Here is an 18,940-nt window from a genome sequence, read left to right as displayed (position 1 = left end):
CAGTTAATACTTAGTTGGGTAACCTTTAGCATGAATTACGGCCTTACAACGTCTTCCCATGGAGTAAACCAAGTCTTTTAGTTCTGCAGCTGTTATAATGTGAAACCAAGATTGAATGATTGCTTCTATTAACTGGGTTTTATTGCTGGGTCGCTTCTGACCAACAAGTTTCTTTTATCGGCTCCATAGATTTTCAATTGGGTTAAGGTCTGGGCTATTCCCAGGCTATTCCAGGAGTGGAATATGATTTGCTTGAAACTTCCCCCCTCCCCAAAAATGATGTTATTAGCAATCAAACCTCAAAAATATATTTTCCCAAGGTTTCCACAATTTTGGCCACTACTCTTTATGTGTGTGTGTGTGTATGTGTGTGTGTGGTAGGTGGCTGGGATTGAAAATCAATGGTTTATAAGAGTAGGTAAAACTAAATTATTCCATCATGGTTTCAATCTTGCTATTTTTCAAAAGCAGTTTGAAACCCAATCACAATTGTCTTCAGTGTTACTGACCTTACAGCACTAAGAACAAGAAAAGAGGAGGAGGAGGAGGAGGAAAGAAAACCTGTTACAGTATAGGATAGTATTGGAAGAAAAAAGAAGTACCCACAATAGAAGAATGGATATTGAAAGTTGCCAATTTGGCTGAGATGGCAAAAATCTCAGCCTTTTTGAAAGACAATACGCAAGAAAGATATTTAAGTGAATGGAAAAAATGGATTGACAATATTCAAAACAGATATCAGACTAAGAGTTATCAGACTGCCTTTGAATGATTAGGATGTATTATTTCTGATTGTTTTGGGGGAAGTTAGGAATTGATGAGAGTTGTACGAGTATAATTGAGTTAGGAGGAAAAATTTTTAGCGTATGTTTGTTTTATTTTTAACTATACCTTGTGTTTGTTCCGGGAAGTCGGGGGGGGGAGGGGGAGGGAGGTTTGTGAAGGGAGGGGGGAAAGGGGGGAAGGGGAAAAGGGGGGGGGGAAGTTTTGTAAAACTTTTTCAATTAAAAAAAAGAAAAAGAAAACCTGTTACAGTAGTTCTAGGGGAAATGGGAGGCATAAAATTTGGAAGGAAGGAAGGAAGGAAGGAAGGAAGGAAGGAAGGAAGGAAGGAAGGAAGGAAGGAAGGAAGGAAATTTCACCTTCTCTCACTTCACTTGAACCAGTGAAGGGAAAATTCATTTCATCAGCTCAGTTCCCCTAGTATTGAGCTTGGATATTACAAGAGTTTTGTTTTCTAATAGTTGGGATTATGATTGTGGTTAAGCTTGGGTACACTTCAATGTTATTGTCTTTTTTTATTTTTGCTTTCTTTCTTTTTGTCTTTCTGTTTTAACCCTAAGTTAGCCAAGCAGACTCACAATTTGCAAGGAGGGTGGCCATATAAATTGATTAATCAATTTATCAGACGTCTAAAATGTGAAACTGCTAACATAGCATTTACCATATAGGACTTGCTAAGTAGCTATTGATCAGAAAGCAATTAGAGAATAATGCAAAAGTTCTCACCAAGGCCACCACAAATACCCTATTTTTCCATCTGAAAACCTACTTCAGATCTACTATTAATGAAGCAGGTTGGGATTAAATCAACCAAAGTACCAATAGAAATCATAAGAAGATGGGTCTGGAAAAGTTCAGAACCCATTGGGAGTGGTGCAAATCCTATATGTGGAAGAGCCAACAGATGAAAGTGAATTAAAGTTAAGACCAAAAAAGAGGACAATGATAAATTAAGGATCTTCATTTGTTCACTGGCAATACTGAGCTCAACTCATGTTTCTCATATAACTATCTTAAATTAGTTTAGCAACAACAACAAAAACATTTCTGAAATCTAAAATGGCCCTAGTTAAAAAAAAGAATAAGATCTTAGAAATTATATTTACCTTTTCCTTTGACAGCAATAGGAGGCTTTACTTTTTCTTTTGAGATATCTATGAAAATATTCATTTATTTATTCCTTTTGTTTTGCATTTTTTCTTTTAAAAAACCTCCCCACATTTCTGGGTGTTTTTAAACCTCCATTTAAAAGATTATATACTGTATAGGTAGATCAAATAAAACAAAACAAATCATCAAACATTCCTACGTTTCCTCCCTCATTGCGTCAGCAGATAACCGCCCGGCGGCCCTGTTTCGGGTGACCCGCTCCCTCCTTCATCAGGAGGTGCGGGATGACCCCTTACAGGGCCGTGCCGAGGAGTTTAGTGGTTATCTATACGATAAAATCGTTCAGCTTAGGGACGGAATGGATCAACAGTGGGTAGATCCGGGTGAGGGGCTGGAGACATGTCTTGTTCAGATTATTTGGGATGGATTTGACCCTGTGACTCCCGAGGACATGGACAGGTTGTTGGGGCGGTTGTATGCCACCACATGTTTATTGGACTCGTGCCCCTCCTGGTTGGTGCTGGCCACACAGGAGGTGACACGAGGCTGGCTCCAGGGGATTATAAATGCTTCTTTGATGGAGGGTGTTTTCCCCGTCGCCTTGAAAGAGGCGGTGGTGAGGCCCCTCCTCAAGAAGCCCTCCCTGGACCCGGCTGTTTTAGGAAATTACCGTCCTGTCTCCAACCTTCGCTTTGTGGCGAAGGTTGTTGAGAGTGTGGTGGCACGTCAATTACCCCAATACCTGGAGGAATCTGTCTATCTAGACCCGTTCCAGTCTGGCTTCCGACCCGGGTACAGCACGGAGACGGCTTTGGTCGTGTTGGTTGATGATCTCTGGAGGGCCAGGGACAGGGGTTGTTCCTCTGCCCTGGTCCTATTAGACCTCTCAGTGGCTTTTGATACCATCGTCCATGGTATCCTGCTGCACTGGTTGGGGAGTTTGGGAGTGGGAGGCACTGTTTATCGGTGGTTCTCCTCCTATCTCTCTGACCGGTCGCAGACGGTGTTGGCAAGAGGGCAGAGATCGACCGCGAGGCCCCTCACATGTGGGGTGCCGCAGGGGTCAATTCTCTCGCCTCTCCTGTTCAACATCTATATGAAGCCGCTGGGTGAGATCATCAATGGCTTTGCGGTGAGGTACCAACTGTACGCTGATGACATGCAGCTCTACTTTTCCACCCCAGGCCATCCCAACGAAGCCATCGAAGTGCTGTCCCGGTGTTTGGAAGCTGTACGGGTCTGGATGGGGAGAAACAGGCTCAAACTCAATCCCTCCAAGATGGAGTGGCTGTGGATGTCGGCACCCCGGTACAGTCAGCTGCAGCCGTGGCTGACTGTTGGGGGCGAATCATTGGCCCCAGTGGAAAGGGTGCGCAACTTGGGCGTCCTCCTGGATGGACGGTTGTCTTTCGAAGATCATTTGACGACCGTCGCCAGGAGGGCTTTTTACAGGTTCGCCTGGTTCGCCAGTTGCGCCCCTTCCTCGACCGGGATGCCTTATGCACGGTCACTCATGCTCTGGTTACCTCTCGCTTGGACTACTGTAACGCTCTCTACATGGGGCTCCCCTTGAAGAATACCCGGAGGCTCCAGTTGGTTCAGAACGCAGCTGCGCGGGTGATAGTGGGAGCCACACGTTGCTCCCATGTAACACCTCTCCTGCGCAGTCTGCACTGGCTACCTGTGGTCTTTTGGGTGCACTTCAAGGTGTTGGTGACTACCTTTAAAGTGCTCCATGGCTTAGGGCCAGGGTACTTACGGGACCGCCTGCTGTTACCGAATGCCTCCCACCGACCTGTATGCTCGCACAGAGAGGGACTCCTTAGGGTGCCGTCCGCCAAGCAATGTCGGCTGACGGCCCCCAGGGGGAGGGCCTTCTCTCTGGGGGCTCCCACCCTTTGGAACGAACTTCCCCCTAGACTTCGGCAACTGCCGGACCTTCGGACAGTTCCCGGACCGAGAACTGAAGACCTATTTGTTTGTTCGCGCAGGACTGGCATAGGATTTTAATAGGATTTTAATTAGTTTTAATGGTTTAACATTTTAAAATTTGGGGTTTTATTCTAAATGTTTTAATTCGGCCATTTGTAAAATAAGTTTTTTAAATTATGGTTTTATGTGTATCCTGTTGTTGTTTTTATCATGGCTGTAAACCATCCTGAGTCCTTCGGGAGAAGGGCGGTATAAAAATTTAATAAATAAATAAATAAATAAATAAAATTATTATTTCCTTCCACAAGTTTTTCCACTCTCTTTGCTAACTCTATGGGCTTGAAAAGAATTTCTTTTCTATTTTTGCAGTCTGAAAATAAATTTAAAACTTTATAAATATATTTCTTTACCCCTTTTCTTCTGGGTTTCTGTGATCTTCATTAATTTTTCTTTCTCAAGCTCTGTGTAAAAGCACAGTGAGGAAACATTAGTCACATTTAGCAATTAATAATTCCAAACTGAAGCTGCATCAAATGATATTTTAGCTGAGTTTTGAGTTGGATATATTGCAATTTTTTTTCAGTATTAGCAGTATTAAGTATCAATAGTTAAAATCATGAGTGGAATCTAACTTTTTTCAAGCAGGGATTGGCCATAGCTTGTGTTCACAGAAAAAGAACTGCACTTATGTGACTCTTTCCATGACCGCAGCATTTTTCCTTTGACTGAAATCTATTCTGTTCATAAAGAGCATAAGATGCTTCTACATGTAAGCATCAAAGTGATCCCAACCTTATGGCTTGATTCTCTACAGATTTTTGCTATTATAGAAACAACAGGTGACCAATCACGCTGAATGTCAATAATGGGTGGTGTTGCACTTTGACCTTTCAGATTCCAGGTTTAGCAATACTTTGACAGAAGTAGAAGGAGCAGAAATAGATGGACAGAAATAAATGGGGAATGATGTCTTGAAAGCCCCCTCGGTCATTTCAGATCTTCTTGTATCTCACTCAACTGGAATGAAAGAAGACTGTAGCTTGCAGCAATCCTAATTGCATTCAATTATAATTTGCCTGACCCGATGTGGCATTTTAAATGCAAGACTTTTAAAAGCCATGGAAAGTATAACACCAAGCAATGAGTTGTGGAACCTACTTTCTAAGACAAGTCTCTGTGGTTACTAGATACTTAAATAATTTCCTACTTGCCTAACAATGTCTAGATATATGAATATATGAGGATGGCTATATTTTGTCAGATCATAAATCCTATTACTTAACTAGACAGCTTTCATACTAACTTTCAATTGCTGTATTTAAGATTTCATTTATTTAGCAGCCATTATAATCTACTCCTACGCTAAAAGAATTCTGGGTGGCTAATAGCAAAATACAAATGAGATTAAAATATAAATAAATAAATATCAAGGAGGATTTGTGCTCTCTTTCTTTCTTGTATAAAATAGCTTCTCTATTGGTAATTCCTGTGCATGGCAGAGCAAAGTTAAGAATTTAGATTTTGAAAAGTAGGTCTCTTCCTTTCACTTTCTCCACCAGTTTGCTCCTCATAATCCTCATGCAGTTAAGCTCAAGAGTGTTACATTTTTATTTCAAAACTACTTTGCCAAGGCTAGCCACCTAGTAGTGAGAATGTGATGAGTGAGCTGGTATTGATAACTTTTAGGCAAGAAAAGATAAACAGCTAATGTGATTTATTAGAAGTATGAGTAACTGCAAGAGGTATAAGGTAGCTAGATATAAGCTACCTTGAGAGGAGCTTTATTATAAGCCTGTTCAGGAAAGCTGCTATAACTAGCTGGGATCATGATCACCTTTGTGAAGACTAAAGGCTCCCAGATGCCACGGGAATATGAGATTCTACACTCCTCTACAGGTAGTCCTTGATTTATGACCCTGATTGAGCCCAGATTATGGTTGTAAATCATTGAGACTTTAATTTGAGGCACATTTGACCACATTTTTTGCAGCAGTCGATAAGTAAACACCACAGTCATTAAGAAAATCTATTTTCCCCAACAGGCACTTTTTGCCAGAAACTGGAAATATTAGCCAGAAATCGGGAAAAAACATTACAAATCATGGTTAGATGACCACAGGACACTGCAAATGGCTATAGGGGGAAGTGGATTGCCAAGTGCCCCAAATTAAATCATGTGACTGAGGAGGGTGTGTGTGTGCAGCAGCCATCGAAACTTCAAATCAGGTTATAAATAGCTCTGGAGATGTCTGGCATAACTTTGAACAGCCATTAAGCAACCAGTTATAATTGAAGAACTACCTGTATTGAATGTTGCAGAATCTTCTTCCATTGTCTCGCCTATAAATGTGTCCTGTCTATACCATAGTTTGCAGTTAAAATTATTCTTCTCAAAGCTACACTGTGTATTGGGGGCCTAAAATCATCATCCTGGCAATAGTATGTAGAGTTCCACTATCCAAATCCTATTCATCATCTGCACCTCTATAACTGTCTGGTTTGGTTCTGCAACCCAACAAGACAGACACAGACTTCAACGGATAATTAGAACTGCAGAAAAAACAATTGCTACCAACCTGCCTTCCATTGGGGACCTGTATACTGCATGAGTCAAAAAGAGGGCTGTGAAAATATTTACAGACTCCTCACATCCTGGACATAAACTGTTTCAACTCCTACCCTCAAAACAACGCTACACAGCAGAACAACTAGACACAAGAACAGTTTTTTTCCCGAAGGCCATCACTCTGCTAAACAAATAATTCCCTCAACACTGTCAAACTAGTTACTAAATCTGCACTACTATTCATCTTCTAATCGTTCCCATCACCCATCTCCTTCCACTTATGACTGTATGACTGTAACTTTGTTGCTTGTATCCTTACGATTTATATTGATATTGTTTCCTGATTGGTTAATTGTAGCCTATGACTATCATTAAGTATTGTATCATTAACTGTTAAATTTGTACCCTATACAAATATCATTAAGTGTTGTAAGTGTTGTACCATGATGAAGGTATCTTTTCTTTTATGTACACTGAGAGCGTATTCACCAAGACAAATTCCTTGTGTGTCCAATCACACTTGGCCAATAAAAAAATCTATTCTATCTATTCATATTTACCCTGTTGTATTCTTAGATGCTGATTTCCAATTAAGGCTGAAATTCTGACAACACTGATTGCTAAGTAAGCTTTATCGTACTTAATGGATCTTACGCATTTACAATGCATAGGAAAGCAAGATACGTACAACGCAAAGGAAAGCCTTTGACAATACCCAGCCAGATGCCACACGATTGTTCCCTATAGACTTTGAATTTAAATGAGAAAGAAAAGGAGAAGATTGGGTATTTAATATATATGTGTAAATGATTTTATTCTTTGTTTTCATGAACCCCTTAAGGCATTTCAGTCTCATTTCACATATGCTTTTTTCCCTGCTGTCTGCATTCATGTAATATTAAATATTAGCCTTGCAGTTAAATATTTCAAGACCAGACACATATTTATTCCAGCTTAATTGTTTATATATAATCAAGAACAGGAAGAATTTGGCAGTTTTATCATACTTATATTTTAATTTCAAGTTTGCCTTCAGCTGCTTATTTATAATCTTCACTTTTTAAAGAATTCAAAAGAAACATAATTTGTTTCTTTTTCCTTCATGTGTTCTACAAAATAAATACCAGAGTTGTGTTAATTTTCATGCACATACAAATTATAGATGGTTGAAAAGTTGGGTAAGCATATATTATATTATAACCTGGCAGCTTTATTTTGCAAATATTACAATTATATTAAGTTGAGGAACCATCTTGAGAAGGTATATCCCTTAAGGGAAGCATACAAATATTTTAAATTCTGGTTTTACATCATAATAGTTAATTGCTTGAGATGAATATTTCAGGATGGAAAGGAGAAGGGTAATACAACACAGGTGCTTACAATTCAGAAAATTACTGTTAAATTATTTGCAGCTCATCCATATATGAATTCATAAGCCTACATGGAAAACTCCTTTATAAAACTTACATTTTTCAAAAGCTCTAATGTTATCTGGGTTTTGGATATATTTGATTTGTGATCCAGTATTATAATTAATATTACTACATGCTGAATGCTATAAAATAATTGTAAGTAATAATAATCTTTTGTAGTATTATTTATGCATTTCCAAATTTTAAGCGTATATGTGATCATATTTTTATAACTGAACTGGAAAAATTACTTTTTAATCCAGAAAACTAAAAGTACAGCATCATTAATATAAAATAGATTCCTACAAATAATAAATATATTGAAATATATATTTCCACTGCTATGCTGTGGAAATGATAACTGAGCTCAAAATAATAGAACAGTAAAATACAATAATATTGGCATCGTGGAATCTAAAGTATGATTAATTGTGCCCACATCCATCATTTCTTTTTTCTTTAACTGTCTACTTGGGAAGCATAGTAGATTATTTTTTTAAAAAAAGAAAAGAAAAATGAATTTCTTTTACTCTTAATGAAGACTTGAAATGATCTTGTAATACTTTAAAATAATGAAAATAAAGAGAAATATTATTCATGGATAAACTGTCAGATAATTTATCATATCCACAAAATATATACATACTGTGAAACACTTTACTCGATTCTTTGGAGTCTGATTTATCTGCAGAAAAATAAATGAGAAAAATAATAAATCCCTTATTTCCTCATATAGTAGCTATGACGACACGATTAATAGGAAACCGTATGAAGAAATACATTTATTGAAATCAGGGGGTAAAATTCATCAGATTAAAAGTCTATATGGTGCCTGTTCAATTCTAAACATTACCCTTTCCCTTGAAATGGAAAGCAGCCAAAATCTCTGTTCTCCTATTATTATGCTTCTGTTATTAGTGCTTTCCTTTAGAAAACCAACTTTAAAATGAAAAGATCATCACTGAAATCTTAATTAAAGAAGAGCCAATTATAAGATGTGTTTGAAACTATGAGTGCAGGTTTGAGGATGCTGCTCATGTTTCCCAAGAATGCTTGTAGACAAAATGTAGAGAGAAGAAGACCAGGGAGAGATGGAATTGTAATTTAAATACCTTTTTGCAATTATTTACATTTTAAAAGGTCAGAATGAATTTCTGTATGCATATTCTTTATTTTTCCCCAATGGACATATTCCAGTCAATATTTTTCTCTAATAGTCACATCTTACAAGTACTTTACTCATGTACCTGCATCTCTTTACAATATTCTAAATTAGCAAATGATCGCAAAATTAATACAGAAGAATATTTGTATATGTACTGTATATGTAGCCACTAGAATATAAACTGAGAGCAAACCCCATTCCTTACTAGCCCTGATGATGGAACCTAGTTTGGGTAATGAAAACAACCAAGCTCAGAGAGCACCTAGGATCCCTCATGGTAACAAAATTTGCAGAAATGGGAGAAAGGAAGGGCAATTGCAGTAAGTTTACCTACTGGCCTAAAGGTGTAAATTAGAAATCTTTACAGATGGATTTCTTCTCTGTCTTTATGAGGAGGAGATCCATGTGTGAGCAATGCCCAGCTCCATGCTTTTTCATTGTCTCCACCATGGACTAAAAAGAAATTCCAAGCTAATGAAAAAAATTTAAATCCCCTGCTGCAATCAGAAACATGAATTTTATGGCCTTTCATTTTTTGACAGCATGAACAAGACTTCAGATGCTACCTCTGGATCTTTTGGGGTTAATACTGGAGCTGATATCTTTTACCTCCTGTATTACAAGTGGCAGCATCTCACTGACTAAGACCGATCTCAGGAAAGTACGTAGTTGTTGGACCAGATCAATACTTTCATGGAAGATTACTAGGCATTTCAAATTCTCAAATAGACTAGGAAGTTGAACAAATATCCCCGATACAAAAGGCAATGACACACCAATTCAGTATCTCTGCCTAGAAAAATGCTTGCATGTTTCCCAGAAATCACTTCTGAATTGAGGGAGTCTTTGCTTATATTTATTCTGCTTCCACAAACACTTTCAGCGGATAATTTGAGACATTGTGTTCCTCAAGCTGTGTGATATAAACATCATATTGTGCAGCCCGGAAAAGCAATAGCACTTAGACTTACAGTATATAGTGTTTTACATTCCTCTCTAAGCAGTTTGCAGACTCAGCATATTGCCCCCAACAATCTGGGTCTTCATTTTACCAATCTCGGAAGGCTGGAAGGCTGAGTAAACCTTGAGCCTAGTGACAATTGAACTGCCAAACTGCTGACAGCTGGCAGTCAGTAGAAATAGCTTGCAGTGCTGCATTCTAAACACTGAGCCACCAAGAATGAAGGCAACTCAACTCTTTCATTGACTTCATGTGAATGGTATGTTCATGGGGCAAAGCTGGCTACATTTCTCTTCTCACTTTTCCTAGAAAAACAGTTGTTTTCATTGAGGAAGAGGCCGAAAGGAGACCAAGCAGAATGATGAAGGCAGGGTTACAGCATCATGACACAAAGTTCTGCCTGGTTTGTATGGACATCACGACAGTGCATGCATATAAAAAAGGGCAGAATTTGCAGCATAAACATTGTGATAATAGCGGCAGGTTTCTGCAGATGTCCATGGGATAGAATCAGAAAGATTGAAAAGAAACATGGGAATGAAACTACTCAAGTATCGCTTAAATCAGTGTTTCTCAAGCTTGGCAGCTTTGAGATGTGTGTTTTCCCCAGTCAACATGCTGGGAGTTGAAATCTGCACATCTGAAAGCTGCCAAGTTTGAGAAACACTGTGTTAAGTACTTAGGAGTAAAAGAAAACATTAATGATTTCTAAGTGTTCAGCTTAAACATCTAAAGAGTCATCTGACTTTGGAACCGGGCAAAGTTATGTTTGCCCACATATTTACGTATGAAGCTATTGGTGTAATCACTAAGGCTATTTTCACAAGAGATTCTACAATATCATATTTTTCTTCTATATTTAAAATCTAATAGCTTGTTGGTATATAGAAAAATAACTGTAATGATTTTATCCCCTCTAAGCTTGTCATTATCATTCCATAAATATTTGAAGTAACACTTTTTTAAAGGTAAGAAAATAATGCAAATTACATCGTGTCACGAGTAAGTTCATCAAAGATGTTGAAACTAATTTTTTTTAATTCTCATATATTTAGGTCTCTGTGTCATTTAGTTTGTGTTATTTGGAATAAATATTAACTTTATATAGAATTAACTTTAATATTAACTTTATATATTTATATCAAATCTAATACAATTTATTATAGCCCCAAGGCCAGATACAAACAAAATATCTCATAATAGAAGCATTACATTTTTCTATATATTGTCATAATGGGAAAAAATAATGAAGAATTGGGAGACTTGGGGAGATATTTTCTAGTCCCTGTCCAAAAGAAATTAAAGAGAAATCACATGCCCTACCTTGAAATTTCTTCTAGATAAGATAAAGCTAGAGTCCTTATACAGGGAACAAAATAGTATCATATGGTTTAGAGTTTTTATTGCTTCATCTCCACATGAACGTAACTGAAGATACATAGGATTACTCTTAAAATATTCAAAAAGGACTGCTGAGGTCTAACCTTATGAAATTTCAAAACTGGAATAGATGATTAAATAGGAGGCTGGAACAAATCCTTTGGAAACAAATGATAAATATTGGGGTGTGACATCTTACTTAAATTTGTTTGGAGATCTATATCCCAACGTCCATCACTTAAGGGCATTTGTAGCATTATCAAAACCTAAGCAGCACAGATTATCCATAGAAAAGTCTAGCAATTGAATTTTACCTAGGACTTTTTAAAGACATGATTATTTAAATTGGTAACTAAATACTAATGGTGACAAAATGATAGGATGCAAAATTAACTGTGTCCGGAAGGAAAAAGAAGAAACCGTGCTCCAGCATCCAAAGAAACAATGCCTGATGTTGAAATTTATTTAAATTATTTAAAACTTCACTTTATCTAGTGTTTTCCTTTATATCAATTCTATACAATTCTTTTTATCAATTCTATATGCACCAAGACAAATTCCTTGTGTGTCCAATCACACTTGGCCAATAAAATTCTATTCTATTCTATTCTATTCTATTCTATTCTATTCTATTCTATTCTATTCTATTCTATTCTATTCTATACCTTTTTCTATATTAAACCTGTATGCTGATTTCCATTTAAATGGAAACATACGGAAGTCCACTTTCTATACCTGCCTTTGCCCCACAGTACAGATAGTCCTCAATTTATGACCATGATTGGAACCAGAATTTCCATTGTTAAGCAAAGTGATTATTAAGTGAATCAGGCCCAATATTATGGTCCTTTTCGCCATGTTTGTCAAGCAAACCACGTGGTTATTAAGCGAATCTGGCATTCCCCCATTGACTTGGCTTGTTGGAAGGCATCTGGGAAAACTGTACATTTGAATGGCCATTAAATGAATGGTTGGAAGTCAAGGACTACCTGTAAGCAATGCAACTTCTTTAAAAATCCACATAGATGGTCAGATATTGTTAAAACATAAAAGAATAATGCCTATGCCTTAGAGTGTTCATCTCTCCTTAAAGCCTTTCTGCCACAAATCAAGTTGGTTAAAAGAATTTAGGCCACAAAAGATGACATGTTTAGATAAACGGTTACATTTTATCTCTGCACTTGAGTACATACAAACTGAGTTCTGTCAAAATGATGCTTCCCAGACAGATTGAAAAGACTACTCACCGAGATAGTTAAAAGAGACAAATTCAAGGTTGTCCATTTCTTGAAATATGAAATGTGCTTTTTTAAAAAACAGCTCTGACACTTGCTTTAGATAATATCAGCTTCACTGAGTTTCTTTTTTTACCTTGTTCTGCTGCCTTGCTAGGTCTTTCTTCTTTCTTTTCTTGTAAAGCTGCAAAACAAAGATAAAGGACATTGTAACACTGCTAGTCTCAAAGAGAATGGCTTATGCAAACAAAGAGCTTTTGAAAAAGCATTAAATCTTTACCGCTTATTTAAAGTGACATTTTTGCATAATAATTAGATCATAACAGATAAATTAAAATTATCCAATAACATTACATTTATGTCTTCTAAGAAATCTATATCTAGATTATAATCTTGCAGAATTGCAGAGAGATAAAGAACATGATACAGGTAGTCCTCAATTTATGACCAGAGTTGAGCCCAGAATTATGGTCATAAATCATGCTGATGGTTAAGTGGGTTATCAGGTGACCATGATCAATTTTGCAATCTTTTTTTTTTGGTGGCGGTCCTTAAGTGAATTCATTATCTGCAGTGACTGGTGTTTTTGCTGGAAACCTGAAGTAAATGCCACTTTCCAGCAAAAAAAAAAAAGATTATAAATAATAGCCAAGTGTCTGCCAGATGTTACAAATAGCCATAAATATGAGCTGGTTGCAGAGCACTCAAAATGTGATCACATGACTGTCGTCTGCCAGAGTTTAGAATCTGCATTACAAGTAGCCCTATAATTAAAATAATATAAAATCCTACAGTATGTTGATCAACCTGAATGTATTTACCTGGACGTCTTCCCTAGTTAGTTAGTGGGAGTTAGTGGGAGAAGAGCATTGTGCATCAATAGACATAAGGTGCATAGATTGAGAGGTTATCTTCCTTGAAATGGCTGTGAGAAATAAACTGGAGGCATCTGTTGCTATTCTTACCTGCATTTGGCTTGTTACCTGAATCCTAAACTACCCACTGTTTTACTTATCAATTGTTAATCACCATGCATCTTATTTGTAAGCTGAAGTTCATCTTAAAGATAACCAAATAATTCTTTAAATTCCCCTTGCAGCATGGCAAAGGAGAAGAATACGCAGTTTCTGAGGAAAGCTTCGGCAGATTTAGGATACAGTCCAGGGGTGAAATCCAGTAGGTTATGACAGGTTCTGGAGAACCGGTAACAGAAATTTTGAGCAGTTCAGAGAACCGGCAAATACCAACTCTGGCTGGCCCCAGAGTGGGGTGGGAATGGAGATTTTGCAATATCCTTCGCCTAGGAGGCGGGAGGGAATGGGGATTTTGCAGTATCCTTCCCCTGGAGTGGGGTGGGAATTAAGATTTTGCAGTATCCTTTCCCTGCCATGCCCACCAAGCCACACCCACCAAGCCACACCACACCCACCAAGCCACACCCACAGAACTGGTAGAAAAAAAATTGGATTTCACCACTGATATAGTCTATCTCGGCACTTGACTACTTCAAAACTCATCAGATTTGATATTCAACACATTTTGAAGCATAAATCTTGTCCCAGGACTCGTCTTTTTGCCAGTAGTTGATGGCTGCCTTGTGACTCGCTATTTCTTCTGGCCAAAATAGCGGGTCACATGATTTTCTTAGTACTCATCAGTTTTAGTATTCCTCATTCATCTTCTGGAATGGATTATTGACGGATACCAAGGTACTACTGTGTAAGCTAATGAAGCACAGACTTGAAGGCACCACAGGCTGGAAACCAGGTGACTGTGACTTCTAGTCCCACCTTAATCATGAAAACTAGCTGGGTGACCAGTCACTCTCAGCTCAAATCCCCTCACAGGGTTGTTTTGGGGGGAAAATAAGAGAGGAAGGCATATTATATATGTTCTTTGCCTTGATTTATTTATAAAAATAATAAAGGCAGGATGTAAATAAATAAATAAGCATGTTTTTAATTCCAAAGTCATAATAGATCTAAGTCATAGTTTTTCTTCAAAAAAGGAACCATAAATTATGTTAATGTATTATTTACATAAAAAAATAAAACTAATTTTAAAATAGGAGTCACCTATGTGTGAGCTGGGCACCTATATAAATTTATTTTTAATGAGTAAGTAAATAAATAACGTTAAATAAATAAAAACAGAACGCTTCTCATACATAGAGTTAAAATGGAATAGATAGACCTGAGAAATCTGGAACTCTAATACAATCCTAAATAATTTAAAGAAGGAAGTCAACTACAAAATATTAGTTTTAATACAAGTGATAGTTCAAAACTGGAAACACTTTTAACAAAAAAGCAGTAATGATTGTTATGGTGCAAAAGAGAAGTGTATGATCTCACGAGACAGTACAAACCCAGCTATCAAAATTATTGAACTTAATGAAGGTCTCGACAACCCTTCTCTGAACATTGGCTAGGGATCAGACTGCACAGCATTCTCGATATAAGTATATAAAATTTAAAAGGAAATAACATTCCTGACCTTTTGGCTTGTGAGTTCCTCCAACAGCTGCAAATACAGTAAGAAAATATTCTGAAAACTATATAGAACCTCAAAATTCTTAAAACACACATTTATTAGTATACATTACCACTGATATCCCAAGTGGTAGCTACCCAATCTAAAAGCACCATAAAAGCTTTAAAAGCCTAAGAAATAATAAAATCCTCATGAGAATTCCAATATGTAGCCATGTAGAATGAAGCAATATTTTCAACTCTTCTTAAAAAAGCAACTTGGGATGAATCTGGTAGAAGAGGAGAAAGATGTTTTTGAATCAGTGATCCCCATGGTGTAAAACAAAAACAAAAGTGTATTCCTGTTACTTCCCAACACTCTTTTCTTTCCTGAAGAAGGTTGAAAAAGTGTTTTAAAGATTTTCCATAAAGATCTTAACAAAAAGTGGATTCTCCCAATAAACATGATCTAATTACTTGAAGACTGTTTAGTGAAGTTCTGGAGCACAAGGAAATACATAGTGAGCATTCTAAAAAGAAGCATTGATAACATCTTTTTGTTCTGAATCCCTAGGTGGGTGGGAATGGAGATTTTGAAGTATCCTTTCCCTGCCATGCCCACAAGCCACACCATGCCCACCAAACCACACCCACAGAACTGGTAGTAAAAAAAAATAACTGGATTTCACCACTGCATTGCCTTCTTCTCACCTAGATGGGTTAGGTGGCAGCATAAACTTTTCTTACATGCTATTTTTTTTATTTTTTGGATTAGGGTTGAAGGGTAGATTCAGCGCTTCAAAAATGCAGAGGTTTTCCTGTCATCTTGATTAATAATGGCTTTTTCCCCAATGATGAATATGCCAAAAACAAAAGCACCATTCATCCCCAAGGGGAAGGGGGATTACAAGCAGTCCTTGACTTATGACTGTTTGTTCAGAGGCCATCTGAAATTATGATAGCACTGAACAAAAAGATTTACAACCTATATCTGAATTTATAGCTGCTTCAGCCCTCCTGTGGTCACGTGAACAAAAATCTGGCTGCCTTTAGTACCAACTATAGGATGTTGTAGAGACCTCACCTGTCTATTTTTCCCCCATCCTGCCATTCTGGATCCTTTGGGCTTACCTCCCAAACAACTGAGTCTTCACAGGCCTTGGGCCTCCTCTACCCCACTGTCATGCCTCACTTCACTTACTTTTTTCTGAAGATCACCTTTGGGAAAAAGAACCAATCAATCCGCCATGCAGCCTTCCAATACAGAGGCCATGTGGTGCTCTCCCGCAAGTGAGCAGCATTTGGGGAGTGCCACTATTTGGCTCACTCCAGGACAGTAGAAAACAGCCTCTACTACTCTCAGAAAGGTGCCCACTTATGAGGTGGCACCATACAACCTCTGTATAGGAAAGCCATGAGGCAGATTGGATGGTTCTTTTCCCCAAAGATGATCTCCAAGATCCACTACGTGATAAAGTATTCAATTACTTAATCTTTGCTTAGTATATAGATCATCCACATATTTTTATGTATGATAATAAAGCACTATTTTAAAATATAGCAACACTTTGAAAAAATATTTGAAGAACACCTGATATTTATTTTAGTTATAAAGGGATTACATCCCCAGAGCTGTTTACACATTTCATATACAGGAACAGAATTACTAATAAAATAGTATGTTGTGTTATGCATTTCCATCGCTTATACGAGATTGGGAAATGTTTGCCTCAATAAGACAATGCAATAACAGCTGTGCTTTTTGAATTTGGGAATGTTATCAAGTCTATAGTAATATTCATGAGCAAAGTTCTCTCTCCCTCCAACTTACTGATATACAATCATATCTTATAGCATCAAAAAATAAGTTCTCCTTCTGTCAAGTATGTATCTTTGTCTCCTCTGTCTCTGTCTCTGTGTATGTCTCTCTCTCTCTCTCTCTCACACACACACACACACACACACACACACTTGAGCAAAAGGTAAATATTTCATTTCAAAATGGCTTATTAAGATTGGAGACAGTCAAGATATTCAGTGCATCAGATATTATATTTGCATAGTTTGCATGAAGAATAATTAATAAGTTTTATAAAAGTTGATTTGCTAGAACTATTCTGACTGAAGAATACCAGATTGCCAGACATACATAAAAAAAACCTATAGTAAGTTTTTTACATGGATATACAATATATAGTTATATTGTTATAGTCATATTGTTCACCATATTATATGTACTTAAATGGCATGCTGATTTCCACAGGCTTGCCTTCATGCATACTGGGTGTTAAAAGTAAAAAGTGCAATTTTCTGAGCTTATTTTTACAAAGGACTTGCCAATTTTATTTCTACACGCACATCCTTCTTTGGCACTTTGGCTAAAATAGTACAAATTTTTTGTTATTGTAAATTTTGAACCTAGATAATCAATATCTTTTATCATAACCATATGTTTCAGAAAATAAAAGATTTTTCACCTGTTTCCATTGTCTTTTCTTTCTTATGCAGTTCTAGAAGAGAAAACCAGAGTGTTATTTCTCCATTCGAATGCTTATAGTTCCCCTTGTTCCCCTCTGGTTACCTACTACTGCTGTCAGATGCAGTAGCAAAGGCAGAGATAACAGAAGGGGTCATGGAAGACGGATAAGGATCTGCCCTTGGCTGGAAAGCTTCATGTGACTCAGAGAGCCAGGCTGGTAGAGAAGGAGAATTATAAAGTGGAAGAGGGAAGAAAGATTAAGATGGCATGATGAGAGGTGCCATCAGCTTTGCAATATCTATTAAGTTTTACAGGGCTTATTGGTGGGAATGGCACCAATTGGGAAGGAACAGTTGTGGTCTTCCAAATGCCCTTAAAATGACCCCACTCTCACCACCCCAAAAGGAAAGGCAAGCTGCAAATTGGAGGGATTTCATTTCCTTGATAGTCACAATTCATGATGGATGGGATGGTTCAGTCCATTGGTGGAATAATGAAACCCAGTAGCTTGCCAACATTAGAGAATCCATGTCTAGGCAACCCAGAATGTTTATGTAGGCAATCTAAGGGGACTGGAGGCTAAAACATATGAAGAAACATACCAGCAAAAACTGGTATGTCTAGTTTAATGAAAGGACTAGGGGAGACATGATAACCGTGTTCCAATAACTCAGGGGTTGCCACAAAGAAGAGGGAGTCAAAACTATTCTCCAAAGCACCTGAGAGTAGGAGAAGAAGCAACGGGTGGAAACTAATCAAGGAGAGAAGCAACTTAGAACTAAGGAGAAATTTCCTGACAGTTAGAACAATTAATCAGTGGAACAACTTGCCTGCAGAAGTTGTGAATGCTCCAACACTGGAAATTTTTAAGAAGATGTTGGATAACCATTTGTCTGAAGTGGTGTAGGGTTTCCTGCCTGGGCAAGGGGTTGGACTATAAGACCTCCAAGGTCCGTTCCAACTCTATTATTATTATTATTATTATTATTATTATTATTATTATTATTATTATTATTATTATTATTATTATTATTATTATTATTACTTCTGTTTTCTGATAGAAAACATCAAGGGTCTGGATTGCCTGGAGCACATTCACCATTTCTCAGTCGCAAGCTAGCCCTGAGATGGAGTGACAATATTAGATTAAGTGACAATATGTCCTCTACAAACAGTAACAGACTATCTTGAATCTACAGCAATTGGGTTATGTGGTTGAGTCCATAGTGGTCAAAATGTATATGAACCATGCCCTTAATTTTATTTCACTTAAAATTAAGTGCTTAAAAGTGGAAAATGCAAATTCATACATAGGTGTGTTTTTGCCCAGATCCTACCAGATTCCTTTATATGCACATCCTTCTTAGGCAGCTTGGCTAAAAAAATAAAATAAAAAATAAAAAGTATTTTGGTTATAATACATTTTATACATAGATAATCAAT

The 18,940-nt window shown here is 37.3% G+C and overlaps 1 protein-coding gene across 32 annotated transcripts in view; it reads right to left on the bottom strand.

Moving 5' to 3' along the window:
• TRDN (triadin) overlaps positions 1-18,940 on the bottom strand; it is a 259,912-nt gene that overhangs the window by 35,353 nt on the left and 205,619 nt on the right. For 25 of the 32 annotated variants that reach the window (XM_058172483.1, XM_058172492.1, XM_058172547.1 and 22 more), the window contains 7 exons: positions 18,835-18,873; positions 17,496-17,528; positions 15,044-15,070; positions 12,684-12,731; positions 8,453-8,491; positions 4,236-4,286; positions 1,890-1,937 (listed from right to left, as the gene is read on the bottom strand). In XM_058172483.1, coding sequence (XP_058028466.1) covers positions 1,890-1,937; positions 4,236-4,286; positions 8,453-8,491; positions 12,684-12,731; positions 15,044-15,070; positions 17,496-17,528; positions 18,835-18,873 — 285 coding nt within the window. The remainder of the gene's footprint in view (positions 1-1,889; positions 1,938-4,235; positions 4,287-8,452; positions 8,492-12,683; positions 12,732-15,043; positions 15,071-17,495; positions 17,529-18,834; positions 18,874-18,940) is intronic. The other 7 variants (XM_058172631.1, XM_058172640.1, XM_058172660.1 and 4 more) reach the window with 2 other exon arrangements.

The sequence above is a fragment of the Ahaetulla prasina genome, chromosome 1, assembly GCF_028640845.1.
Source record: "Ahaetulla prasina isolate Xishuangbanna chromosome 1, ASM2864084v1, whole genome shotgun sequence".
NCBI lineage: Eukaryota > Metazoa > Chordata > Lepidosauria > Squamata > Colubridae > Ahaetulla > Ahaetulla prasina.
This window is presented reverse-complemented; position numbering and strand designations above follow the sequence as displayed.